Source organism: Fukomys damarensis, unplaced genomic scaffold (genome assembly GCF_012274545.1).
Source record: "Fukomys damarensis isolate Sample0158 unplaced genomic scaffold, DMR_v1.0_HiC HiC_scaffold_10, whole genome shotgun sequence".
In the NCBI taxonomy this organism is placed as follows: Eukaryota; Metazoa; Chordata; class Mammalia; order Rodentia; family Bathyergidae; genus Fukomys; species Fukomys damarensis.
This window is the reverse complement of record NW_022900922.1, coordinates 15,921,216-15,948,926: the sequence shown is the minus strand read 5'-3', so window position 1 is coordinate 15,948,926 and position 27,711 is coordinate 15,921,216. Positions and strand designations below refer to the sequence as shown.

Below are 27,711 nucleotides of genomic sequence, written 5' to 3'. Positions count from 1 at the left end.
CTGAATGGGCCTTTGGCCTGCAAAGCCATTACTAGGTTGGCTGTTTCAGCCTCCCATCTCATTCTCAAGGGGAAGTGGATCAGGGTTCTGGCCTCACTTTCAGTGAACTTTCCACCTGAGGACCTTGCCCATAGTGCCTGGCTGCCTGGCTATCTCTCCAGTGATTTCAAGTAGATATTTGTGGTGCATTTTATCCCAAAATTCTCATTGCTGTCTCGAGTAGTTTGGTTTAGAACAAGGAATTTTATGATTCCTGAAAGCAGGGAAATATCTGAGAAGTTTTACTTGGAATCCAATTTCATTAAGAATTTGATAGTTCATAAATTTTTCCCTTACTGCAGTGTCTGTCCCACATGAAAGTATATAAAACTATCAGTGGACTTTTAAGCTGGGAGGTGTAGTTTTTTTTGCTCTGCTGCTTACAACTTTCTGACCTAGGTTGTAACAATCTCTCTATACCCAGGATTTTTATCTGCAAAGTAATAATGACACTTGCCCTGTCTGTCTTGCAGCATTATTACTAAGCCCAGGTATCTAAGAATGTATGAAAGGGCTTGTAAGCTGCAGTCAACTACGGAAGTACAGAAAGTTAACCATGACTGATGGTTTGTGAAATCAGCTTTGGGTACAGAATATACTGTGCTCTGTTAGCGTGTGGCTGAGGGCAGGCGTCGAGGATAGACAAGCCTGGCATGTAAGGCCACTTGCTGTGAGCACAGGTTTCGTTATTGATCAAAAACAAGGATCCTACCTGTTTCATAGGAAAATTAGAGCAAGAAAAATGGGTTCAGCTGAGTGTTGTTTGATAAATAGGATCAGCCCTTCAGTGTGGACAAACTGCCCATCAGCTGTCCACCAAAACACATCGCTTCACTGTCCCTGAGAATGAAGAACTGAAGGCACAGTGTGCTTTGTAAGTGGAAAGACCTCCTCTGATACTTCAGGAAATAATCAAAATAATGTGAGAGTTTCAACTTCCAGGGCCATTTAGGCTGATACTTCACTTGGTGCTGTAGCTTCACTAGTCACTAGTGGCTTTTCTGATGAACTTGGAGGAAGCAGCGTGCCACTCATGAGCCAGGACCGTCCGTCCACATGCAGAGATGGTGACAGTGGTAGAGCTATTAGTGCCCAGAACCCCCACTTCCGTCTGTAGACTTGCAAATATAGACTCGTAGAATAATAACTAGCTTAACTACATTGAATCCTTTACCTGCCAACAGTAAGCAAAAAGGGAGAAAATCCATATCTTTGGGAATTCAAGTCCTTTAGAAAAGGAAGCTTCTCAATGAGAACATTGCACATGGATTTGAAGCTTCATGTTCAGTGTTAGAAAGCCTCTGGGTCTGGTCACCCTCAAGGTTAGGGATACCCGTCATCACTGCTGGCTCGCTCTTTTACCCACTGACATCCTATATAAGGAGCCTTAGTTGACCGGGTCTCTGGGGTCCTCCACACAGGATGCCCCTGGAGGCCAGAGCGTGGGTTGTCAAGTCAAGTGGAGCACTTCTCCTCCTCACCTGTGGGGCAGTTCTTTGGGACAGTTCATGCTTGGGGGTTTGCACAGCACCGACCTAGATAGAGGAAATCAGGATGAGCTGCTGGTGACCACAGAGACAGCAACAGTGCCAGCAGACCATGGACCATATTTTAGGCAGATTGGTGTGAAAATGCAGAATGTTGATCTGTTCCATCTTGTATAGAAAAATTGTGTGGTGGCCTCCCCTAGTCCTTCTTTCTTTAAAATATACCTGATTTCTTAAACCACTTTTTTCTTGTGAATGTCACTTTAAAAGTAGATACATTTTTAATGTAAAAATTAAAAAAGGAAACCACACCAAAAAGTTAAAAGCAATAACTATCTCTTTTGATAATCCTTCTTGATCTCTCACATCCTCTGATAGTTGGACATGTGAATTTTTATGAATGAGGTGGCCTCAAACTTGCTGTCACAGCCGTCGCTTCTGTCAGTTAAGACACAGGAAATGCTTTCGTGGTGGTTTTGCTCTGGATAGCTTTGTGCCGTCCCACTTCTGTCCATGCAGCTGATCTCCAGTGATGTACACTGGCAGGCTTGGGATGAATATTCTTTAAATGATCTCTGTGCTTATTGATTTGAAAGATTTGACATGACAATGTATTTGCTTTTGGAAATGTACCAGAATTTGCTCTCAGTATTGGCTGGGTTTGGCTATTGCTTTATGTTGAGTTTAGAACTAAGAATTGTGATTGTAGTTGTAGAATGATAGCCAGCCTGCCTATCTCCTCGCCTCCCCACTTCCTTCATTAGGCTTTGATCTCATGATTGTGCTCACTTTCTAAAGTGAATTTAGAACAAATTAAATCTCTGGAAGTGTAAGAAATTTTTTTTTGCAAAAGAATTAGTTGCTTCCTAAAATTCACCTGTAAAAATCATCCAAACCTAGAGCTATTTTTATTTTAGTCAAAGTAATCTTTCTGTGAATAATTTTGGTAATTTATGATCTTCCTCAAAGAGCATAAATATTTCCCTTGTATTTTCAGACGTGCCAGCATAATATCGTGTGTATATGCACTTACATCTTCATGAATGACAAGCCTTTCTGTCTTTTCTTGTGTAGCAGTGGTGTGCTTTGTCTTTTCCCTTTCATCTGAAGTGAAGGTTTGCTGACAGCGGGAGGGGACAGCGGCTTCACCCTTGTCTTCACTGTGTGTGGATCTGACTTCTGTATGCGTCTGCATCTGCTTATGTTTGCATTTTCTTTCCTCTTTCCTCTGTATTCCCTTCCCCGTGAGAACAGAGTATTTGGTGTTCATGTTTCTAATTCAATTCTAAATGAGTGCAGACCTGGTGAGTGTCCTGTGTTATGAAATGGAGTGCTTTCATTTCGGTTATTTTTAAACTTACCTTTAAATGACCAAAATATTGTTATTTCTTACTCTTCTGGAATTCTGCTTTTGTTTTCCTTTTTCATACAATGCCTATTTAGGAAGGAGCTTAAAAATGCACGAAATTGGTTTTTTTCTGTCTGTTAAATCATTGTTTTCCTCCTTGTCTCTCCTTGGAGTCAGACATCCCAGCTTTATAATTTTAGTCTCTACTGCATGTGGCGAATCTCATTTGTGGTGGATATTGGTGGCACTGTAGCATCGTCATGAACTGCCTTTCGTTGAGGCCTTTGTGCCGGGCGCTTTGCTGAGTACTTCCTGCACATTTCTCACTCAATTCCCACCGCAGTCTGGGAGGCAGACACAGTCATCGTTGCTGCTGTGCTTCTGTAGCTAAGAGACCAAGAATCAGAGAGGTTGCATAGTTTCCCTGACTAATCAGGTGGAACAGCCCAGCCTCCCACCCCACACCCGCATGCCCCCTTTCTGCACATATTTGATTAGGTATAGTTTAAAAGGCTACTAATACCTAAAATTGTTTCAAGTCCAAAATATTCCTGTTAATCAGCCTGACTAAGCACGTTTAGAGCTTTTCAGTCGTTAATGCACTCTAGTACGACATTCCTCTGTACTGTCATGAATTTCTGCATAGTTCTGAGAACACCTGCTTGATCTATTTTAATAGTGTGCTTTGGAGTATAATTGGTATATTTTCATGGATTATATCTTTCTTAACATAAAACTACCTCTTTGCACTTAAAAAAATCATTGTCTTTTTTACCCCACATTTTAGTTAGTATAATGCATACTGCTAATATTGTCCTTTATTTACTTATTCTCAGTTTACTTTTAACTAATATTACTCATTTTGGGGGGTGGCATTTATTTTGGTCTTTCTGTTGCTGTAACAGATTACTGAAGACGGGGTAAGTTATAAAGAGGAGAATCTGGAGGACAGTTCTGGAGGCTGAATGTCCAAAGGCATGTGCCAGCACTCACCTGGCCTCTGGTGAGGGCCTCGTGCTGATCACCTTGTGGTAGACAGTGGGAGAGGGAGCAGGTAGGGGCCGATGGGAAGAGAGAGGGCTGAACTCCTCGCTAGCTAACTAGCTACTCACTGTTCATGCTGGTTACCCTTGACTCAAACACACGAGCTTTGGGGACACACAGAAGTTTGTTTTGCAAGCACTTGAATACTTGTATTTCGATTTTTTGGCCAACCTGGTGGTTTGAAGTTTAATAAACTCTTAGCCATTTTCATGTTTAATCTGTTAGCTCGGTTTCGTCACTTTACTTTGTTTACTCTTCCTTGTCTTTCCTCACCTTCCTTCTCCCGTATGTATCTGGTTTATTTGGTTAGTCTTTTGTTACTTGGGGGTTTCTTTTCATTTGATTAAGAGAATTTGTGTTCTCCTTTTGATTTAGTCAGTTGCAGTTTTTTCTTTATAAAAATTCAACAATAACAAAAGATAATTGTAGAAGTATTGGTTGGATGCCAAGAATAGAACAGTATGCATTTTTAAATGAAGAATTAATATGCTTTTACTTTCTCCTACCCACTTTCTGGTTTTGTTGATATTATTTGGGATTAGACACAGATTGTCATTAAGTATTAAAATATGATTATCTTCTTTAAAGAATTTTAAATTTACATAATATTTACACAAGTCTATTAAACTGTATTACTGAAATAGTTCAATGTTTCCTACTATTTAATGCCATAAGTTGAGTATTTTATTTTAGGATAGAGCTTTTAATTTTGCACGAGGCTCATGATGTAACTAAGGGACTTTCTGAGCCTTTGGTTACTGAGAATTGGTTTCTACTCTGCACACAACACTGAACTTAGCCTGTGTACAGGGTATGCCTCCTTCTCCCTATAAAATCCAGTATATATTGTTCCATAAAGATGATTTGTTTTGTCAAAGAGAAACCCTGAAGCATTCTGGTTTTGTTCATTTATTGTATCAGTTGGGATACTTCATGCAAAAAAAAAGACATTTTATTAAATTTTTAAACAGAAAGAATTGGAGCGGCTCTCTGGTGATCTTTCCTGGGTGGGTTTGAGGCCCTTTCTCATTTCTCTCTACCTGTTAAAGCATTTTGGTCTTTCAGTTACATCCTTTTTGTCTCATGTGGTGCCAGGCTGCCATGGTTCCATGCATCTTACTTTTCAGGCAGGAAGCAAAGAGGCAGAGATGACCTTTTCTTCAGTGACTCTCTGCTCTTGCCTGCAAATCAGATCTTTCCAGAAAGCCCCCAGTGGACTTTGGGTTAGTTATGGCTCTTTGTGCGGTAGAGGTAATCTGAGGAAGTGAATTCACCTGAGGTCGGTCAGGACCTCCCTGGGGCTTTGTGATCCACTGCGAAAGAAGAGGGAAAGAGTGGTTCTTGTGCTTCCGGGAAGATGTGTTCAGGAGGTCCCTCTATAGTGTCATAGGCCCACGGTCACTGCCAGGATCCAGGAGCCCATATCCTCAGGAGGCTTCATGGTGTCACGAGCCTGTGATCACTGCTTGGGGTCTAGGAGCACGTTATCTGGGCTTTCCCTAAAAAGATGGCAGAGTTGGTGTCCTGTGCCTTGTGTGAAATTCCATGAGGCTGGCCATGGGCATGTGCTTAGTGCCTAAATGACTGTTAGCCTCTCATCTGTGGGAGGATCCAGTATAGCCTTTGGCTACCAGTGACAGTGGAATGAGAGAGAAGCTGGCCTTTCACCATACACGCAAGCTCAGAGACACAGAGTTGGATGTCTTGACTGATGTGTCCTAAGTGTTGGGAGAGCAATGAAGGGAATGCTGTAGGGTGCACCGAAGGAAAGCCAACTGCCTGAGAAACTCCTGCCAAGGGACCTGGGGCTGAGATAGGTCTCTTCACAGAGCAGGGGTATATAAACTAAAGCCCACAACTGGCTCTGAGAGCAGGTGGTAGCCCCTGGAGGCAGGGTAAGGGGCTGAAGCTGGACTGGGCAGGCAAGTGAGGAAGGGGCAGCTGTGGCTCCAGCACTGTGAGCCACCCTGAAGGAGGGCCCCTCGCATTGGGAGGGATATGGTTAAAGGACAGTGGTTGCTCCCATGCTCTGAAGTAGCTCCATCCCATGGGTGAGCATGAGTTGCCAGCCTAGCTGTACTTGGTGGGTATTAGGGACAGCTTGAATGGCTGCAGACAGCCTGTTACTGTCCTCATTTCAATTGCTCTTGACTCTTCTCAAATTTTCAGTTAAAATTTCGTGTCTGTTAAACAGGAGGCTGTAAAGGGCAGGTGATGCCCTTTATAGTGAAAGATGGTTTGATTCCATCAAACAGCAGTTTGCTGAAAGTACCTGGCGTCTTCCCTCCCAGATGGCACATCCATCCCCACAGTGTGATGCCTGTGCTGTTAGTGAGCTGGGAGTGTGGGGGACTCCACAGGCCCAGAATCCTATGCACTGTCACTCCCTTGCCTTTGCGAGGGTCCTGGAGGCCTTCAAAGACAGAACAGTAAATAAGATGGGCTCGATTTCTCATGTCATAAGAGGATAAATATTTTTTTCTTGAACTTGCTTCTGTTTTCTGTGTGGGACAGAGTGTGAGGCTGGTAGCACGTAGGAAAATGGTTTTAGGTTAATAATTTTGAAGTGAGAAAACTTAAGGTGATTAAGAAGGCTTATTCAAATACCTTGCATCCCAAATTTTTAAGAAGTTTAATTTCAGAAGAGTTCTTCAGAGGTTTTAAAGTATGTTAGGATTTGGTTCTCTGGTTTTAGAAGGCCTGAGCAGAATAGTCTTTGTACTGTTAGGACTGATCAGACTATTCCCTGAGGAGGTGTTGGGTAGTTCATCATCCTCACTGTTGGGAGATTATTAAAAATGTGTATCAAATAAACATTATGAACAACTAGCTGGGTTCTCTTACTTTTTTTTTTTCATTTCTTTTCCTTCCACTCCCAAGTCATATTCTATCTAGGGACCCACTAACTTCCAGAAGATTCTACAGCAAAACATGGTGGGGAGTGTGGAAATGCTTAGGACCAAGGGCCATGCCCTGCCAGGGCAGGTTGAGCATCCTCTCTGTCCTAGGCCCAGCACAGGGCTTGTCTTGTCTTCAGGGCCTGGCCATGCTGGGCCTCACTCCCAGGCTGAGCCTTGGCTGAGTGCCAGTTCCAGGGCCAGGCGATTTTGGGGTGCACAGCACATCCAGATTGGTGTACCTGAAGTTGGATCATAGCAGACAAGGTAGGAAACAAACTCAGGCAGCCAAGCTCCTGTGGCATGTATGCTGCTCAGCAGTCAGAGTCCTTGAGCTTTCAGAGATGCCTGAGTATGTGCATGGCAGAGCAGTGTTCTTGCCAAGAACATGTGGAGCCTTTTGCACAAGCTAAAAACAGCCAAGCTTCTCATCCCCCAGTGTGGGAGGTGGCAGGGACCAGGCATCTGCACCAGAAGGTGGGCAAGTCCATTGCCCACTACACCAGCCAAGACTTGTGATGGTCAAAGTCCATGCCTTTGAGCAGCTTCCTTGGAGGCTAGTAGCATCCTGCATGAGCAGCACATACCCAGTCTCCCTTGGCTCTGCCTGGCAGGAGCCCAGGCTGCCCAACAGAGGCTGAACTAGATGTCCTAGTTGCCCACAGGGTGTTACATCAGCTGCCAGTGCAGTCATTTAGACCATAGATCTATTGCCCTTAAAGTGTAATCGCATAGCACTTTCTGTAGGTGAGGGCACCAGTAGGAACCAACACATGTGGGACATCCAGTGGGCACAGCCCTGTTCAAAGCTTCTTCTCTGTGTCCAGATGTTACTACCCCTCCTCCTGAATGTCCATCCACAAAACAAGAGGTGGTTGGGAGGTGACCAGATCTTCTTTCAGCTGCCCTTTAAATTTATAAAGTTCTCTGACACTGTTAGCTGAGCTTAGCCCCAGGCCTTCTTGGCTATCTCCCACCTGATTTGAAGGGGTGAGGTTTGCACATGTGCAGGTGCTGGCTTGTGGGAAAGGCAGAGGTCAGCGGGGCACGCTAGCAGCTCCATCCTTCCAAAGGGAGCAGGTGCTTGTCACTCTCCTCCCAGAGTGAGGAGCTGATCCCTGCGCTGTGGACATCTCCCTTACTTGCCTTCTCAAACCTTACCTTTTGTTTCCAGCTCAAAAGCTTGACTGGAATTGTAGTCAGACCTTGTTAGAGAGCAGCTCAGGTCCACTCTAAGCATCAGGGTGGAGCTGAAGGAAGTAAAAAGAAATAACAGTAAATAAAAAATTAATGGATTCAAAAAATGTAATGACAGAGAAGACTGTGTGAAACTTTTTCCCCCTAGTACTAGAGATTGAACCCAGGGCCTCCTCATTGAGAAGCTACATCCCTAGCTCTTTTTTTGTTTTCCCCTTAAATTTTAAGACAGGCTCTCACTAAGTTGCCCAGGCTAGACTCTGACATGTGATGCCCCTTCCTTGGCCTCTCACCGTGCTGGAATTACAGGTGCATGTCAACATAGCTAGCTGTGAAGCTTCATTGTTAAAAAATGTAAACCTCTGAGAATGCCAGTTGATGAAAGTAGAGAAAACATGATTAACACGAAGAATGAGAAGAAAGACATAACTAAGATCATAAGAAAATTGTAAGTGGGCTTTTATGCAAATAAATTTGAAACTATATGGAATGGGTAATCTATGAAAATGTAATTACCAAAATCATTCAAGAAATAGAAAATATGAGTAGATATCCAAAGAAACTTTCAGCAATAAAAATTTTGCCTTCTCAAAATTTACAAGCTCCTATGGGTTTGTGTAAGACTATTTTAGAGACTACAGAGAGAAAGCTACCCTGTTTCCTTAAGGAGAACTGCAGTGTGAAAAGATCTAAGAACAGAAATTTGTACACCAGTCAAACACCAGTTTAAGGTTATTCATAAAACAAACAAAACCTAAACCAAGTTCTGGCAGGTTTAGCACGGCAGTTTTTTTTTAAAAAATTATAAGCAGAAAGAGTTTATTTTAGGAATGATGTGCATCAGAAAATGTACTAACATACCTCCTTGGTGGTGTAAAGGAGAGCAGCTTCACGATCACTTAGCAGAGGTAGGGGACCGAACCGTTCAGCACTTACTACTGACCTGGTGAAAAGCTCCGCAGAAACCCAACACAAGCTCTGAGCTGGCTGGTGAAAGTCTCATTCTGTTGCTCTGAGGACAGGATAAGGTTGCAGGTAGGGATTGCTCCTGCACTTCCTCAGGCTTGTGTTCAGCCACGGCCAGCTCATCCTGAGACCAGGGTCCTAGATGCATAAGGATAGGAGAAACAGAGCCAAGTGGGTGGTGGAGATCTGGAGGACCTCAAGCCCAGCATCAGGATGGATAGGAGGCACCCATGTGATTCTAGGACCCACATAGCAATGGCTGGGAGGAATTGTGGCAGGAAGAGGAACACACACATACACACACACACAGGCAAGGAGCCCTACAGGTGCGGGGGAATGCCTCCAGATGTGCAGGCCTTGTGGGGAGAATGACAAGAGTGATTGAAGGGCGCTTAAAATGGGAAGTCTCTTCAGACTTGTAATTTCATTGTGGTGTTGTTCAAGGTTTTCTTGATGGAACTTAAAAGAGCTGACCCTTAAATTCATGAGGAAAAGCAAATGGCCACACATGGCTGATACTCCTTGCACCACACCTCCCATCAGACACAAAGCCTTCCTGCAGGACCCTCTCTGACTGTAATGCATTTCATTGCAGCGTCACACAGACAGTGACAGGAGCAGGAACAGGTGTATGTACATGTGAAGCTTTGGTTATGGCAGCAGTGATGAAACAGAAAACTCTTAAATGATACCAGGGTATCCATTAAAAGAAAATGAAATTTTGTATATCATTCATAAAAATTATCTAGAAGCGGGCAAGATGGTGTATGCCTATAATCTGAGCACTCTGGAAGGCTGAGGCAGGAGGATTGCAAGTTCAGTCCCATCCTGGAATACTTAGTGATTTAGCAAGACTCTGTCTCAAAATAAAAAAAGGATGAGGAGGAAGCTCAATATTGAAGACCCTGCATTAAACCACTGGTACTACCCCCCCAAATAGATGAATAACTTAAAGTTAAAACCATTTTGAACCATGTAACATTTAGCCTAAGTGTCAGTCAGGCAGCGTGTTTGTTTATGTACTATCCCAGGTGTCATTTTAATGGATTCTTGTATTAAATAAAGTTGCCATTTTTATATTTCCCATTACACTGTCTTACAAAAATGAATGAAAAAATATGCAATTTTTGGTCATCCTATATATGAATAATTGAATTGGTAAGTGGTTAAAGGTGAAAAGCATTTGGAAGAAAAACTGTTGGAATATATTAATAATCTTAGGTTAGAAAACTTTTCTTAAACATTACCCCGAGCCGAAGATTGAAAAAGCAAAATTTTAAACTGTACTTGCAAATTTAAATGCACTGTAAAATGAAAAAATGTCCCACCGGCTTGGAGACTTTGCCACACAGATAACTGACAGGGTAGTATCCAGAAGATACAAATTTCCATCATGAGAGAGTTAGAAAAGGGGATGAAGTATAAGAATAGGCAGTTAGCAGAAGAAACAAAGCAGCCAGCCCATACACATAGAAAAGATATGTGGGCTCACCGGCAGTTGGGAAATGAAACAGAAATAACAGAGGCCAATTCACAGTAGACTGACCAGCACAGTTGGAAAATCCAGTGATGTCAGGATGGTGAGACTGTGGAACAGTATTATCTCATATGCTAGGACAGGAGTGGAGCGGGTACAGCCACAGTGGGGAGTGAGCCAGCGCCATCCAGTAGAGACAGAAGCATGTACTCTATAACCAACAGTCCCCAGGAGGTGAATGAAGAACTCAGGCCTGGACAGGGATGGCCTGCATTTCTGTGCTTCTAACAGGGAGAACGTGACACCAGCAGGAGGGGCCTGGACCTGGCTCTGTTCTGCAGTGGGCGTGGATGGAGAAGGGCTGTGTTGGAGTAGGCACACTTCCAAAAATAGTGTCTCAGCACAGACACCAGGGAAACCCTGAGTACATGGACAAAGATACTAAATGCCATTCATGAGTATAGACTGTTAAAACCGCAGGAATAATGAAGCACTAGATTCAGGGTAGTCATGGCTTATGGTGGAGATGGGCATTGAGATCATGTTAGGATTTGTATCTAGATGTCCCCCAAAGCCTTGTGCACTCATAGGTGAGGCTTTTGGGGATGTGATTGGACCGTGGGGGTGTGATACTCATTACTGGATTAATCCACTGATGGGTTTATAGCTGGGTGTGATGTTGGGAGGCAAAGCTTGGTGGAAAGAGGTGGGTCACTAGGGGCTTGGCATGTGTGTGTGCAACACACACACACACACACACACACACACACACATTGTTTTTTCTTCCTCCTCCCTTGATCCTTCTGTGGTTCCTGCCTGCTATGCCATGAATTGTTTCTCCTCTGCCATACCCCTCTGTCATGCCACCTCACCTTGGAGCCAGCAAAGCCACCCAATGTGATAGTCACACATGTACCACTGGTGCTTCAAGCCAGTAAGAATGAGTTAACCTGTGGGTGTTGGGTATTTTCTCCCAGCAGTGACAGAGTAGCTAAGATAGGTAGTGAGGGATAGAACATGGCCTGTAATTACTACCTGTCATGTCATTTCATTTAGAAAATCTGACCAGCATTGCAAAGTGGGAAGCTTGATATGGCAGAGTAGAGGTACCTGGGTACTTGTACACCATCTCTACAGGTTAGTGTTTGAAACACTTCACATCCATACCCAGGGTCATCACTGATGGTAACATTGCCTACCAGAGTCAAAGGGGGACTTTCTGGCTTGGCAAATGCACTGTGGTCCAAGACTGGGCCTTCAGCGTCCCAAACCCAGGGACTTTTTTGCTTTGTTTGTTTTGCTACCAGCAAATCAGAGGTAGACCTCTTGGGGCAGACTCAGAAGGAGTCCACAGAGCAGATGAGTTGAAGGCCAGTTGGGTAATTTGTAAAGGACAATACAGAACCACAGCACCCATAACCTAGAAATAATGTGGCCTTGCCTGGAGCCGCCACTGTCTGCATGGGGAAGCAGAGGCACAGGAGTGTGTGCCAGTGTGGAGACTGGCCTCCTGTGACCTGACTGCCAGTGCACGTGCCCCTGCGTGGGTGGACAGTCCTGATCAGAACACCTTGCCCAGGAGTCCTGCCTTCACTGCTCTGTGGGCTCGGGCTGCAGGGCTGGGAAGCACTGTAGGAGGTCAGTATTGCTTTTGAAGTCTGTTCCCATCTTTCCCATAGCAGAAACCAGGCTTTGTGAGAACATGAATTAATGCTTAATTACTAACTGCTGTGTTTTAAATGCTCTCTACAAAACTCATGTTGAAATATAATTGCCATGGCAGTGGCATCAGGAGTGGACCTTGCAGAAATGGCAGGATGGGTGAGTGTCACTGTCTCCAGCGTGGGTTGGTTGTGAGTTCAGCCCCACTTGCCCGCTCTGTCGCCAGTACATGTGTGTCCTTCACCATGTTGGGATGCAGCACAGAGGCTCTGGCACCATGCTCCCAAGACTCCAGAGTCTTGAGCAAAATAAACATGTGGACTTCATTAATTACTCAGTATGAGGTGCTCTGTTACAGCAGCAAAAACAGACATAACACTAATCATTTCAGTTGCTTAAGGTTAACTGAGTTACAGGTGTTTCTAGGAGGTGTGTTTTCCCATGGTCTTTCTTTCCTGTCACCATCTGTTTGGTCTTGGTAGCCATCTCACAGCAAGTATAGTTTTGCTGCTGGCCATACACTCCCAGGGCCTCTCTTGTTTACTCTCAAGCTTGTTCCCCTGTCTGCCCCTGCCTTTCCTTCCTTGAGCTCCTGAAGAACTAAGAACCTTCTCCTTTTTTCTGACTGTGATTGCCTTGCTCCCCAGGGCGCTGCATATGTACTTGAAAGTAGACTCCTTTCCCACTCCCAAAGAACTTGACTTGTTGGCCTCATCTCCAGTTTACTAGAAAAATCCCCACTCCATACCCTGTGCCTAGATGGCAGCCTCTGCCAATACCAACTGCTGTTTTTTGTTGTTGTTGTTGTCGTTGATCTTTATGTCAGGTCTGGTGGCACACACCTGTAATTGAAGGTACTTGGAAGGCTGAAGCAGGAGGGTTTCAAGTTGGAAGGCAGCCTGGGCAACTCAGTGAGATCATAAGAAGAAAAAGGTCTAATTATGTATGTGTTTTCTGGGTTTCATGATCACTAAAACAGAACAAAAGACTTTATGTCTGGTTTTTCCCATTCTTTTTCTTATTACTGGAGTTGTTCCCAGGTACATGTAAGCTCTGTACCTCTGAGCTGCATCTCAGTTCTTTTTATTTTTATGTATTTGTTTTTTTGAGACAGGATCATACTGAGTTGCCCAGGGTGACTGCAAATTTGTGAGCCTTCTGCCTCAGCCTCCCAAATAGCTGGGATTGCAGGCATGCACTGCTACACCAGGCACATGTCTGACTTGAGTTCTCTGATTTATAGGAGAAGAAGGTTTCAGCATGCAGGGCCTGGTCTGCTTCACACCTGTGCCTGCTGCTATTTCCTTTGGGACGTCGGATGGGCACAGCTCCCCAAAGGAGCGGGTAGGAAGGCCCTGGCTGTTGTGCCAGCACCCCCGCGATGTTGTGCTGAGCTTTCTCACTGCCTCTAGGGCAGCTAAAGGCTGTAGCAGGGGGAAATGGCTCTTTAAATGGAAAGTTTATGCCTTTGCTTGTTATAGAGTGTCTTCCAGCCTGCCTGTGCTTGTTCACACATGGCGTGAAATGTTTCCATTTTTACGTATTATTCCCCTACCTTGAGGATGGGTCTCTCTCAAGTCTCACGGTTGACAAGTCCTAGCAAAACTTGACACCTTATGAATATGTAGAGAAATTTTAATAAATGCTGCAAATGCAGCAGCCCTGGGTGTTCAGGAGCCCCGCAAGGCCCAGACTCAAGGAGAGGAGGCTTCCTGCAGAGAAGAGGAAGATGAGAGAGCAGAGCATGATTGGATCTGCTAGGTTTACTGTGATTTGGGAGCAAAAAATGCTGCCTTGCGTTGCCTTCTGAATGTTCCCATCCAGCCTAGGTCTGCCACTTACTCTTCCCACAGAGTTAAGTGGGATTTAATTGCTGAGGAAATTGAGGCCTCTCAAAGTCGGGGTCTTTATTTCATTAGCATTACAGATTGGGTTCTTGGGAGTGACATTATTTGGTAATTTGTTTACAGTTGAAGCCTTCAGATTCTCACTTCCTTAATCAGTCTGTCTGCTGATTCTTAAAATTGAAATAAAAACTAGTTTATCAGTGTACTTGTCAGTAAAGCTTCAGACACAGTGAATTTATAATTCCAGAATGTCCCCAGACAACAGTGATTGTTAGGCAGTTTTTTTATGGTTAATTAAAAAAAGCTGGCTTTGTAATAACCAAAGATTCTGACCTCATATCTGCACCTGGTGCTGCTTTTCCTGTGCATATTGAACATCTGCCTCTCTGGGATCATTTTTGCAGCCCTCAGGTGAAGTGTGCAACTGCCATCCATTCTTTCCCAAGGAGCACTCACTGTCCTGTGGTCACTGTCCACCAGCTGCTCGAGCATCCCCTTCAGTCCTTGGCAACTTGAATGTTTTAGCCATAGCTGAGCTTCACCTTCTATCAAAATCCATCTCCTTTTCTCATTGATTTACTGTACAAGAAAGATGCTGTCTTTAATTCTGGAAGCAGTTAATTTACGGCTGTGAAGCCCACAGTAACAGCTAGAACATAAACCAAGTCTTGGACGTGTGACCCCAGAAGGTGAATTATTATTCCCCTGCCTGTCCTGGGGCAGAATACTTTGTGACAGCAGTAGCACAGAGGCCCGGCCTGGCTTCTTTGTCAGGCTAATGTCTGTCGTGTCCCCAGTTCAGTGACTCTGCTGCACCCAGCCACAGTTGACAGATTGCCACTGTCCCTGAAAGCTCCCACCCTGCCATGGACCTTGTTCTTTTGGGACGCTGGGAACATTGTATTGTGCTTGCATCCTCAAAGTCTCCTTGGGTAGATTCTGCAGAGTTCACTCCTCCCTTGGTGTCATTTCTACCCTGTGATACTTCAACAAGGTGTTCTCAATCTGTTTCTGTCCCAAAAGCTATCTCTGAGGATGACTTTGATTGTTTTGTCTCCATGTGTCATCTCGTGCTACACCCCACAGCTGGCCCGTGGCTCCTGCAGCTGGTAGGTTTATCGCAGCTGGTCCTTGCTGGCAACTTGGACTGACTGTGACCTCAGGGACTGGCCACAGCCCTTCTGCTGTCTATGCTCAGGACACCTCTCTCCCCTCACAGGTGCCAGAGGAAGCAGTGGAGGGTAGATTTGCCAGCCACCAGTGTGGTGATCACATTCCACAACGAAGCCAGATCGGCCTTGCTGAGGACAGTGGTCAGGTGAGGCCCAGGGACACCATCATACCTGTAACATCCTTGGGGGAGCATGTCCTGTTGGGGTGCTGATGCAAGTTATGACCCAGGTAGTCAGGCCAGTGCAGTAGTGGGTGCTTCAGACAGGGCACTTGGACCCTTCAACACCAGGAGTGTCTACTGGCTCCTTCAGCCAAAGATGGGCCAAGACAGGATATGTCCCTATAGAAGTGAGGCCTTACCGAGCCCACGGTCTTCATCTTCCTGTCTTTCCTCAGTGTGCTGAAGAGAAGTCCACCCCATCTCATAAAGGAGATCATCTTGGTGGATGACTACAGCAATGACCGTGAGTACCGGGAGTGTGGCCCTGTGTCCTACACAACCCCCCAGGTGGGGTGTCAGTAGAGAGTATGGGTCGCCCAGGCCACAGGGAGGGGCACTGCTCCCGGGCCCCAAGGAAGGGGCCAGCCTTGCTCAATCTGGGGTTCACCATGCCCTTCTTTTCTTTCCTAGCTGAGGACGGGGCCCTCTTGGGAAAAATTGAGAAAGTTCGGGTCCTGAGGAATGATCGCCGAGAAGGTAAGTCTCCCTTCTTATATCACTGTTAAAATAGCTGAATTCTGACTCATATGAGCCCCAGATACCTTAAGGAAGTGCTTTGGCTAAGAGAAGGATTAGTGTCTAGTCTTTCTGTCTGCCCCCTCCCCAGAGCAGCCAGGGACCCTGTCCCAGCAGACACAGGAAGGACAATTAAAAGCTTAATTGAAATTGTGTATACACTAGGCCAAGAGTGCAAATTACACTTTATTCACCTACTTAGGAAGTGGGCTTCTATCTTTCACAACTGAGAAAATCTCCATAAGTCCCTTGACTTGTTTAGAGGAACAACAAAGATTTAGCCATAAGAAGTTTAATGACTCCAGACTCCAGGCATCTGATAAAATAACAGGCTCAAGTTTGACAGCCTGCTGAAGCTGCACCATCCACACTAGGGGAGCACTGTAATTATGCACTCGTGCGACTCTGCAAATGTCATCCCCAGAACTGCCATCAGTCATGTCTGAGCGGAGCTCGCTCTTCACTCACGAGCCTGCTGTAAGGGTGTAGAAGAGCTCTCCGGGGAGTGTGCTGGGCTGACACGTGTGTCTGGAAGTTCAGATCCGCATAATCATCTTCCAGGGCAGCTCAGTGGCAGTGTCCTGGGGTCTGGATGCTCAGCTCCTCTTCGGGCTGGAGGACTGTTTCAGTCTTCCAGAGCTGGAGAACCCCTGCCACTGCCACAGTCTGAGGATGGCCGCTAACCCAGGAGTGCAGCTGGATTCCTCCACCAGCACATTCTTTCTCTGGTTCCCTGTGTGATCCCACTGGTGTCAAGGAAGAAAGGTGTCCTTAGCAAGGTTCTGAGAGCACAGAGATTGAGCCCTTGGCAATACTGTCCACATCTGTTCCAGCCACTGAGAGCATCGGCACAGATGTTGAACGATACCCAAACCTCACCCTTGAGGAGGAGCTCTGTGGGTGGATGCACACCACTCCTCCAGAACTACAACATACCAAAAACCTTATAATATGCTGCATTATTTTTGCCCTCTGAACAACCTACAAAATAATTTTATGAATTTAAACTTAAATGTATACTGTTACAGACATCTAAAAAGGGAAGAAGTTAGTACAGGCTTTAAAAGAGAAGGAGGGAAGGGGTAAAGAGGGAGGAGGAGAGGAAGAAACTATGTTCCGTGTTGGTAGTTTATAACTGATAAAGTACTCACTAGTCTTATCAGAGTGTTCCCTTGACCTGCTTGGAAATCAGAACAGTATGTCTAGATATTAACTCAGGTGCTTTAAATTTGGGGGTTCACTGGGCTAAGCACCCAGGTCACTTCACTGTGTGGAGGGAATGAGAAGAGCAGGTGTTGGACGAGGGGGAACTTCAGCTACGTGTAGGTCTTTTTAAGGACATAGTAGTTCTGTGTTCCCAGTCACCTAATTAACTATTTTCTTTAAAAATTCCTGATAGACTCTGCCTTGATAGCCACAGAGCAGGTCTGCAGGGAGCTCAGTGCCCAGCAGCCTGGCCTTTTCTAGGTCTTCCCTTCACTCCACAGGCCTGATGCGCTCCCGGGTCCGTGGTGCCGATGCCGCTCAGGCCAAGGTCCTGACCTTCCTGGACAGCCACTGTGAGTGTAATGAGCACTGGCTGGAACCACTGCTGGAGCGGGTTGCCGAGGTGAGGCTGTGTGGTGGGCACAGGAAGGATGGTGCGGGGAGGGGGCAGGTCATGTGCTGGCTGCAGGATTCCTGAACACCAAAAAGTAGTCCAGGGGCCCTGGGATATTAGTTCAGAGAGTTTAATGGACCTCAGGGATCTGCCAGCTTGGGAAACAGTCACTTGAGCGGGGAGACGCTCAGCAGAGACTGGTGGGGACCCTGCTGGCTAAGGAATCTTCTGCACTCTCCCTCCTTGCTTGTAGCTGACATCAGCTCTGGGAAACATGGCTGGAGCATGCCTGACCTCTGTGAGTGCAGTTCATGCTGGGGACACACCCAGGACCCTTCTGCTCTCTTTGAGGACTGTGTTGGTTGATCTCTCAAGTCTCATGGGGAGAAGCAGGCAGTGGTCACTACCCAGAGGCTAGACAGGGCCATCAGGTTGACCATGACCACACTTTGGGCACCTTCGGCCTGCTGGAACCATCATCACAAATACTAGTGTGGACCTGTGTTATTTCTCTGCCGTCTGCTTGTTTTATTGACTTTCTCTCCATCCTGCTATGAAAGTGCTTCCTCGGGGGCAGTTAGGCAGACCCTGTATAAGGAAGTGGAAAATTAATAAGCCCTTCTGCCCTTAGCACCACATTGAGAACTGACGGTCAGCACTCATGAAATACTAAATAACCAAGAGCTGCCCATAATTATAGAGATCATGTTCACTGCCCTTTACTGGGTCCAGCAACACACTAGGCGCTTGTTTTGTGTTACCTTTAATGCAGGTATTACCCCCACTCGAGGTGGGAGATGGCTTTAGCCCTTTGATAATGTAACCCAGACCATGCAGGTGGGCAGATGGTATAGGATGAGGGGGTCCCATGTAATCCCAAACTGAGTTGATTTGCACACACCTATACATCTGCACCACAGAGCCCACCCTGGAATTCCCCGTACCCAGCCATGTGGATATTCCCACTGCCACTTTCCTTGGAAAGCAGAGCCATACCCAGGTGGCCACAAGTCCGCGTGCACACAGCCACTGGCCTGTGTGGGACTCAGAGCCATCTCACATCCACCTCCATTACTGGGAAAGTTCGAAGGTGATTGACTGTCACTAGTTTTGATCTTATCAAAAGATAAACAAAACACATACATTCTTTGACCCCACCAGGGCCAGACTGAGACAGGTTCATTCTCTGTTCTCCATGGCTGCGCAGATTATTTTCCCTGTTAATCTGCATGTAGTAGTTAGATTGTTCCTCCTTCACTTACTCTGTTGTGAGATTGTCTTTCCAAGTCTTCTGCTAACAAGGGCTGCTGACATGGCCCAGGGGAAGCACTCAACCGGTGACCCTGTGCTGAGGGCCAGCCACAGCACCTATGAAATAGAGGCCTAGCAGTGAGAGGCCACTGTGTGCAGACAGCGTCCCCCTGACCTGTCACAGAGGTGGCTCAGGAGGGGAGGATTTGGTGGAATCACTGGTGGGGCCAAGCTCAGGACTGGAATCCTCTGGTTACCTGTTTCCCTTCTGCTATAATAATATCGATACTCTCCACATCTTTCTCACATCCTGTATGCATCTCTGGTTTTGTGGGTCTGCTCCTAAGCTCTGCTCCTGCCCTTGAATGATAATAATAACTGGTGCTGATGCAGCTGGATTTTGATTCCATGAGACGACAGCAATCCTGTGGTTGAAATTTTGGAGGCAACCCAGACCTGCTGTACAGTCCTTGCCTTTAGTGGGTAAACAGATGGCAGAAGTGTCCTGGACCCAGCTGTCCCCGCAGGTAGCTGCCCCCCCGCATACTTGGGTGGGGAGGCTGTCGGTTTACTCCGTGATTGCCTGGCATGGAGGTCTGGGGACAGGCTGTTGGCTGTGCTGGAATCTGACAGCTGCTCTCCTCTCCGTCCTGCTCAGGACAGGACTCGGGTGGTGTCGCCTATCATCGATGTCATCAACATGGACAACTTTCAGTACGTGGGGGCCTCTGCTGACCTGAAGGGCGGTAGGTGTCCATGATGGTCTGCCTGCCCAGCTTATCTCCACAGTCAGGATTGACAGTGACAGCAGCATTTACCTCACAGCATCTTCCCCGAGAGAGTGGCTGCATTCTGCCTTTCATCTCCCAGCCACGTGGCTGCCTCTTTGAGCTTCATGGCTCAGAGTAGTTACATTGTCCTCACTGGTCAGCGACAGGGAGACCTCCAGATGGTGTTCCAGGCCAGGGACTCTGAGGTCCTTCCTGACAGGCGGGACAGGAAGAGTGCCACAGAGCTAGGTTTTGTGCAGGAAAGGCGCCAGGGCCTGTCTGCATCTGCTCTGCTCACTGTCCCTGGTAGCCTGTGACTCTCACTGGTCAACCAAGTGGAATCCCAGCTCCTCACCATCCAGTATGCACCAGGTCCCATGAGTCCTGATTCCGATGACACCTCTCCTGGCCACCTGTCTGCACCTCTGCCTGGAGGCCTTTGTCTAAGTGACCACCAGCTTCCCATGGTCCCCACAGCCTCTAGTCTTCCACCATGGAGCATTTATACCAATTCATCTGAAGTTCTATCTGCCCTCTTACTATCAAGGACCCAGAGGTCTTATTTGTGTGGCTTTGTATGCGCAGTCACTGTTAAAACCAAGAGATTTTTATTTTTTTGGTATCAGGGATCGAACTTGGGTCCTTGTGCTTGTGAGGCAGGCGGCAGAACCACTGAGCTAAACCCCCGGACCTAAAACCAAGAGATTTTTAAAACATGAGATGAAGTTGATATATCATCCCACAGCCTCCATTCAGTTCACCTGTCACTTTTGAGTAGTAGGATTGAAGGAGGCATGTAGGTCCTGTGTAGATCAGAATGTTTTGAAATCGTGAGGGGTCCCAGACCACATGTAGGAGGAACTGTGTTCCGTGACACAGGTACCTAGGGCCAGTCGTGGTTTATGTGTTCCCTACTTGTCCCGTATCCCTGGCATGAGTTGAGTTTCCAGATCCCAGAGAACCCTGCTAAAGCCCAGTGACTAAGCCCTTATGCCCTGGAACTCCTCTGAGGTCCAAGAAGTCAGAGAGGTACCCTGAGCCACTGAAGGAGACTTGACACATTTTCAGCTTGCCATAAGGCATCCCCTGGGCCATTCCAGACACAGACCCCTTAGATCTGAGATTATAGTCTGTGTAGCTAGTCAGGACCCTTTTTCTTTATATGAAATGGGGTCTGTCTCACCTCCAAACATGTCAGCTGATTGGAGAAGGATAGACCATTACAGACAGACACACAGAAAGGTCAGGGGCTAGAGAAGACAGAACTGTGAGAACCCTGCTGCCCTCCATGACTAGAGTGCTGGGGTTGCTTAGATTGGTGGAATCCTGGATGTTGGGTGCTCCCCCCCACACCCCATCCGTAATGAAGGGTGACCTGCTAGTAAAATTTTTAATATATTAGAGGTTACCTCTGTACCAAATTATCAAGACCCTGAGTTCAGATGAGAAATCTAAGCTTGGGCATTGCAGGAGTCCCGTTGACAGAAAGCTTGAGGGCAGAGACCTTCAGAGGCTCAGAGTGGATTCTGGGTCTGCCAGTCAAACCTGTGGGGTTATCACTGCAGTGCCATGGTGTGTGTTTGCCAGGTGTCCAAGAGCTTTGAGGGTATGCACTGGTCTCCTGAGTGTAAGGGTGAGCCTAGTCTCTGGGGCCCTGCAAGTGCCTGATGCCAAGTAAAGGCCCAGGGGCTTCCTTCCCTGGGAGTCTATGGACTCTACAAATGAAATGGAACAGAAGCCACATTTACCAGAAGTTGAAATTTATTGGCCCAATTTTATAACTTCCTAATTAATTTTCATCTAAAAGTCTTCATAGTCCCATCATTCCCACTCTGATACAGTTTCAGTTGCAGTAAGGTTTGCAGGTCCAGGGAACTGACTGTGTGCCTCCCCTCCCTGGTATTCCTTTCCTGTGGGCAGTCTCGTTGGTTGCTCCCTTTTCACCTCTTACAGCCTTGGACATGCAGTCCTGTCCAACACAGACCCCAGATCCCTTTACATTCCCTGTCTCTTCTTGTGCTTTTATTATTATTTTTTCTTTCTATGTGTGGTGGGGTTGTAGGCGGGAACCGAGGCCCTCACACATGCTGGGCAAGTGGTCCACCATGGAGCTGCGTCCCAGTCCCTCTTACATTTTAACTTTAGAAAAGCCCAACCTGCATTTTCTTTTTGGGAGTGTCAGGAAGATGTCAGTATGCGCCCTCCTCACTCATCTTCTCAGCTGTGCCTCCCCAGTCACTCTCTTCCAATCCTCTTATTTGGTGTCTTCCTTTTTGCTTGGTTTTCTGTGAGCCCCCTTCCAAACACCAAATATTTGTAAGCTATGAGAGGCAGGAAGCTAAAAATGGAGGGTCAGTCCCTCTGTCAGTGCCTGGATCTTTTGTTGTGACAGGGTTTGACTGGAACCTCGTGTTCAAATGGGATTACATGACACCAGAGCAGAGGAGGTCACGGCAAGGGAATCCAGTGGCCCCCATCAAGTAAGTGCCGGCTGCAGGTAAGCATGGGTCTTTGGGCCTGAACAGCTGAGGGATGTGCCCACTCTCCCGTGCTCTTCCTCACCAAGCTCCAAGCTGGTCAAACCCATGGGTCTCCTCAGGAAGCCTCACAGGTCCTGAGGCAGACCTGCCAGTGTGTTACCTCACATTCACCAGTGTAGTGCTATGCAGCAGAGCAGAGTTTCCAGCCATCTGAGGAACCTGGGCCGGGGGAGGGGCTGCAGCCTAAAGCCTTTGCTTATTTTTGGCAATCATTATAACTTGCCTATAAGGAGAGTGAGGCACTGAAATCTAAGCACCTTGCCAAGAACAGCTCAGTGACAGGTCCCAGCCCCATGATTAGTCCCTTGTGTGGTAGATCTAGACCAGCCCAGGCACTTGGGAGGCAGCTAGGTAAGGACTGAGGAAGCTTTGGAGGCAACAGGGTGAACTGGGGGCATTTAGGTTGTTCTCTTGCAGTCCACTAACCCAGGCTTGGCCATGGCAGAAGAGAGCTGTCCATGTGACCCTGACCTCTGCCCCCTTCTCTTTGTCCTGTAGAACTCCCATGATTGCTGGTGGGCTGTTCGTGATGGACAAGCTCTACTTTGAAGAGCTGGGGAAGTACGACATGATGATGGATGTGTGGGGAGGAGAGAACCTGGGTATGTACAGCCTTGCACCTCTGTCCTGTCTTTGCTTTGGTGATGTTTGTGGAAGGCGTGTGCTGTCTTGTTGGGAAGCATTTAAGAATGCGTGACATAGCCAGGCTTGATGCTGTGTGCCTATATCCCAGCACCCCGGGAGGCTGAGGTGGGAGAATCGCAAGTTGGATCCAAGCCTGGGTAATTTAGCAACTTTAGTGAGAACTTCTCTCAAAATTAAAAAAAATTAAAAAGGGCTGCGTATGTAGCTTAGTGCAAAGGCCTTGGCTTTGATCCCCAGTACCACCAAAACAGTGGTGCAACCGTTTGGGGCAGAACCAGCCCCTGTACCAGTGCACCCAGTGCTCTCTCTCTTCTAAAGATGACTTAGGTTGGCATTACATCACAGTTGGAGGCCAGAGCCCAAGCAGCCCTCCAGCATAAACATGGGCTCTGTCCTGTCGCTAGGGCTGTGGGTTCAGATCACATGCTTCCAGAGTCGTGGACCAGCTCAATATGAGGGCTCTGACTAGCTGTGTGGAGTGGAGATAAGGCCTACAGCTCATGCTCTTGACCTCATGGTTGTCAGGGAGCCCCACCCCCACACCCCCAAGGCTGGCCTGGGCCTTCCATCTCTTCTCAATGACTCTGTGAATGGTTTCGTCTGGCTTCATTTTCTTTTTGAATAACCCGTGAAATTCATCTTCACACAGGTTTAGGGGTGATAAGGTTTTACAGGCTGTGCTCTGTATTCGTAGGCACCTCATGGTTTCTACATGAAAGATAAAATGACTCTCAGGTGCTAATGTTATTTGTGGTCCTGTCCGTGTCCCATGTGGTCCGTTCCCCGAGCTCCCCTTTTTCTGCACTTGAAACCTGTATTTTCCAGGGTCTTTGGTCTGTGGGTGGATTGCCAGGGAAAGAAAGGGTAAGAAAAAAACAACTGTGATTTGTTGCTTTTACTCATAACAGAGACTTTAGAAGTTTCTGTTAGTTTGAAAGCCTAGCCGGGCCTGTCACTTCTTCACCACGTTTGATGTTGCAGTCAGTGAGGACATCTCTCTGGATCCCTCTGCTCTGGTTTGATGTTGAAAGCTGCTTTGCTCAGTGTGCACAGCAGGGAGGGGGCATAAATCCATCTCCTGTAGGGAGTGGTTCTAAGACACACTGACCTCAGGTAGGGCTTGGACCAGAGCATGTGGGCACGAGAGGCTTTGGAGAGGCTTTGGGATGGTTAACCTTCCAAAGAGAACCCAAGTCCCTCACGGCAGCAGCCACTTCCCAGGGTCACATGTGACTGGAAGAGTAAATGTTGTCAGGAGAGCCTGGGTCATGGATGGGCTGTTGGACAGCAGCTACATCTCAGCATAGAGGGTTGATTCACGCACCTGGATGCCAGAGGTGGGCAGAACTTGCTTGAACAAGCTGGATGGCTGTGTTTTGGTTTGTATATCTATGTGCTAGCTAAGGGCCTGCAGGGCATGGGAATCTTCCCTCCCTGAGTGCTCCTTCCAGGGCTCTTGGCAAAAGCTGAGTAGCACAGGGTTCAAGCAGGAAGACTGGGATGTGAGCCTTGCTTTCTCCTGAGCACAGCCTCTGCTGCTTCCTCTGTGTGCTGAGACACAGAGCTGTGCCGAGGTGTGTTCACCTATGGCTCTCCGGGTTTGTGCTGGAAACCTTGGGATGCCCGACAGAGATCCAGATCACTCCCTGATGCTGCCAGTTGTAATGAGGACAGCGACCTGCTTCCCTGACCAGTGATGTACATCCTTATGGCATTAAAGCATTGGCAAAGGGGACGAGCGTCCTGATCTTCCACCGAGATGGTGGTGAGGCTTCCTGGGGACAGCTTCTCACTCAGAACTTGAGTGAGGTCAGAGTTGAAGGTCACCGCAGTGTGCTGATTCTGAACGCTCCCTTGAGTCTTCCAGTGGCCCCTGCTGTCTCAGCTCTCCCCACATAGGAACCCGAGTATGCACCTGCCAACAGGGAAACATATACTGAAATTGTAATTCCTGAAATGTGGAGAACATTTTACTCAACATTTAATTGAGCACTAAATAAAGTGCAAAACTTTTCAGTGCGTTTGGGTGGATGGTATTGACTACGAGTTCTGCATACCTGTGAGGGGGCCACCCAGGGCACCCTTCCTTGGGAGTGAGGTTGTCCCTGTGTCCTTGGTTTCCCATTCATGCTAGGCATGAGGGCTGTTCTGAGTGGTGTTTCGGCCCCTGCTGTGCAGTCCAGGCACTGATCCAGGACCTGGGTGCTTGTCCAGAGCATTTCACTGTCCACTTATCTGTGGTCACAGAAGTCCCACCTCATTCTGATCCATTTGTGCTTGGCAGGGTTGCTGCCTCCATAGGTCCTTACCCTGCATGTTCTGAGGTGCCTCAGTAAATACAGATGGATGTACCCTTTGCATGGCCTCTGGCAACTCTCAGGAACAGTGCTTGGCCTCTCAGAACAGGATGTCTTGGTTTCCACTGTTCAATCTCAGTTTCTTTTGTTCAGAATAGGCGGTGGTTAGAACTGGCACCTGATCAAAGATCCTTTATCCTGAAGGGACAGTGTGTGCTCAGGTCAGCACAGGTGCTGCCTGGTCCTCATGTGAGTCACCCCATAGGCCAGTCTGTGTTGTTGCAGGTGAAAGTGTCTTCCTTAGGGGATCCTGCCAAGGCCAGCAGGTTGCTGCATAGTTAGAGTCTATGTCAACTGTAGTCTGTAAGGCACCTGTCGATGTTACCAGTGCCCATGGATGCAATTTAAGAGATAGGATTGTTTTCCCCAAATGCAGAAGCTCAGACACATCCTAGTACTCAGTCAATTTGAAGGTGAAGAGGAAGGTGGTATCCATGGTGCCTGCTACGTCCAGCATTAAAGCTTGATATTCACTACCCTCACTGTTGCCTTCCTGGCAGTGTCTGTGCTGAGCAAGGCATGAGCCGGCTAGATGTCCCTGGGATGCAGGTGGTCCAGTAGTCAGAGAGCACTGAGTTCAGATCCACAGGGTGTTTCCCCATTGCACGCTTGGTCATGCTGTGGTCTTACCACGCAGGTGTGTGGAGCTCTAGAGAGAGCTCCTGGAGGGAGCAGTTCCGGGGGACTCCTGCAGTAGTCAGGGAGGGACACCTGCATCATGGGGACTGTCATGGGAATGCCCACCAGCCCACCAGTCACCGGTCTCGTCCCCATTTAGAGATCTCCTTCCGCGTGTGGCAGTGTGGTGGCAGCCTGGAGATCATCCCCTGTAGCCGTGTGGGACATGTGTTCCGGAAGCAGCACCCCTACACCTTCCCAGGCGGCAGTGGCACTGTCTTTGCCCGGTGAGTACTGAGCAGTCAACAGGGCCACAGTCCTGCCAACTGCCCTGGGAATGGGTGTCACCCTGAGCTGCATGGGGACAGGCATCCTCTGACAGCCATGCTCTGTGGTATTGTCAGCAGTGAGGAGCATCAGATGGCTGGCGCACACAGTAGGTGAAATGCAGGGAAAAGAAGCTGCCTCTGTGCCCTCCATGGTGTCTTGCAAAAACAGTGCCAATGGGGGTACAGATGGGGTCGGGGGCTGTTGTTGACCAGGGCAGCTGGGATTGGAAAGATGGCTCGGGGTAGGGTGGCAGCCCAGGGGCAGCACCAGGGCATCCAGGGATGGATGGACTAGTCCATCTTCAGATTGCAGTGATAGTTGTGAAAACCTAAATACATATGAATGTGCCCCCCAAAAGGTGATATGGACAAACATTTTGAAGAGTGAAACTTACGGGGCATTACAATTTAAGTACAGTTAACCATATTGTCTGCTGTGTGCTTCTGTAACAGAACACCATAGACCAAATATTTCATGGTAAGCAGAACTTACCAGCGGATGCTCATCATGTGGCAAAAAGGCTGAAAGAGGGTGAAGGGACATAGGAGGGGTTGCTGTCCTGCCTGCAAAGGGGAGCCTATCCCTGGTGGCCTAATCACATCTTATACTGTCACAGTGACAAATCCCAGTATGTGTTTAGGAGGGAAAACCACAGGACATAGGACAGTCAAAAGAACATCACAGTCTGTAGATGTGATTCATAGTTGACGAAAGGTATATTTCAGGAAACACAGTGATGCCAGATGAAGGGCTTTTGAAAAAAATAGCAAGGCACCATTCTGTCAGACCACATTTCCTAGGAATTCTCTCAAATACTAAATGCATGTGAGTTGGACTTTGGGGTCCCCTTTTGATGTACTTTTTCATGAGAATAGACAGAAGAATACACAACCATTTCAAATACTGTCCTAATCAGTGCCGAGAATAAGATAAAATTTGGCTGAGCATGACTGGGACAGACAGAGGGGGTGTCACAGGTGGAGAGCACATGGAGGTGCTTTAGGGAGGTGAGGGGAGGGGCACCCTTGGACCTGGGGAACTGGCACCCTGCAGAAGGACAGGCTGCTAAGAAGGGATGTGTATTTACATGGAAGAGCTGGAGGTACAAAGGGTAGCCAGCACCTAGAGAAGAGGACAGTGCGCAGATATGGGAATGCTCAACAGGCCAGGTCACGCACCCTGTAGGTCACCATGACCTGTGTGCCTCCTTGATACCTGGAGAAGCCACTGGGCTTGTAAGCAGGAATGTGACTTCTGTCTTAGCTTTGGAAAGTTTCTTCTGGCTGAGGGGCAGGGGGTAATGTCATGTGATGGTGCTGGTGTCCTCAGCCTATGCACCCAGAAGATAGGTCCCACCCTGCTCTCTCTGAGGCAGGCAGGCAGTCCAGCAGTTGAAGTGACGCTTGGGAATATCCCACTGCCATGAAGACATGGCACCCACTGAAGAGGGAAGCCTGGGGTCACTAATGCATGCATGCTAAGCAGAGGTTGAATTTTTAACATGCAGAGTCTGTTTCTGGGGAAACTTTAATAGAAGCCAACACAACAGACAAGGCCTCTGTACCCTTAATTTCCTCAAAATGTATCTTTACGTGAGTGTTGTTTCTTTTTTTTTTTTTTTCTTTTTTTGGTACTGGGGATTGAACTCCGGACCTTGCCCTTGCAAGGCAGGCAGCGGAACCACTGAGCTAAATCCCCGGACCGTGTCTGCTTCATCTTTGCTCCAT

General features: G+C 47.3%; 1 protein-coding gene across 2 annotated transcripts in view; it reads left to right on the top strand.

Annotated features, from left to right (window-relative positions):
• Window positions 1–27,711, top strand: part of Galnt2 (polypeptide N-acetylgalactosaminyltransferase 2) — a 127,536-nt gene that overhangs the window by 84,502 nt on the left and 15,323 nt on the right. For both annotated transcript variants that reach the window (XM_010621919.2, XM_033761861.1), the window contains exons 4-11: window positions 15,184–15,282; window positions 15,534–15,601; window positions 15,769–15,834; window positions 17,361–17,482; window positions 19,383–19,470; window positions 21,887–21,974; window positions 22,533–22,636; window positions 25,815–25,941. In XM_010621919.2, coding sequence (XP_010620221.1) covers window positions 15,184–15,282; window positions 15,534–15,601; window positions 15,769–15,834; window positions 17,361–17,482; window positions 19,383–19,470; window positions 21,887–21,974; window positions 22,533–22,636; window positions 25,815–25,941 — 762 coding nt within the window. The remainder of the gene's footprint in view (window positions 1–15,183; window positions 15,283–15,533; window positions 15,602–15,768; window positions 15,835–17,360; window positions 17,483–19,382; window positions 19,471–21,886; window positions 21,975–22,532; window positions 22,637–25,814; window positions 25,942–27,711) is intronic.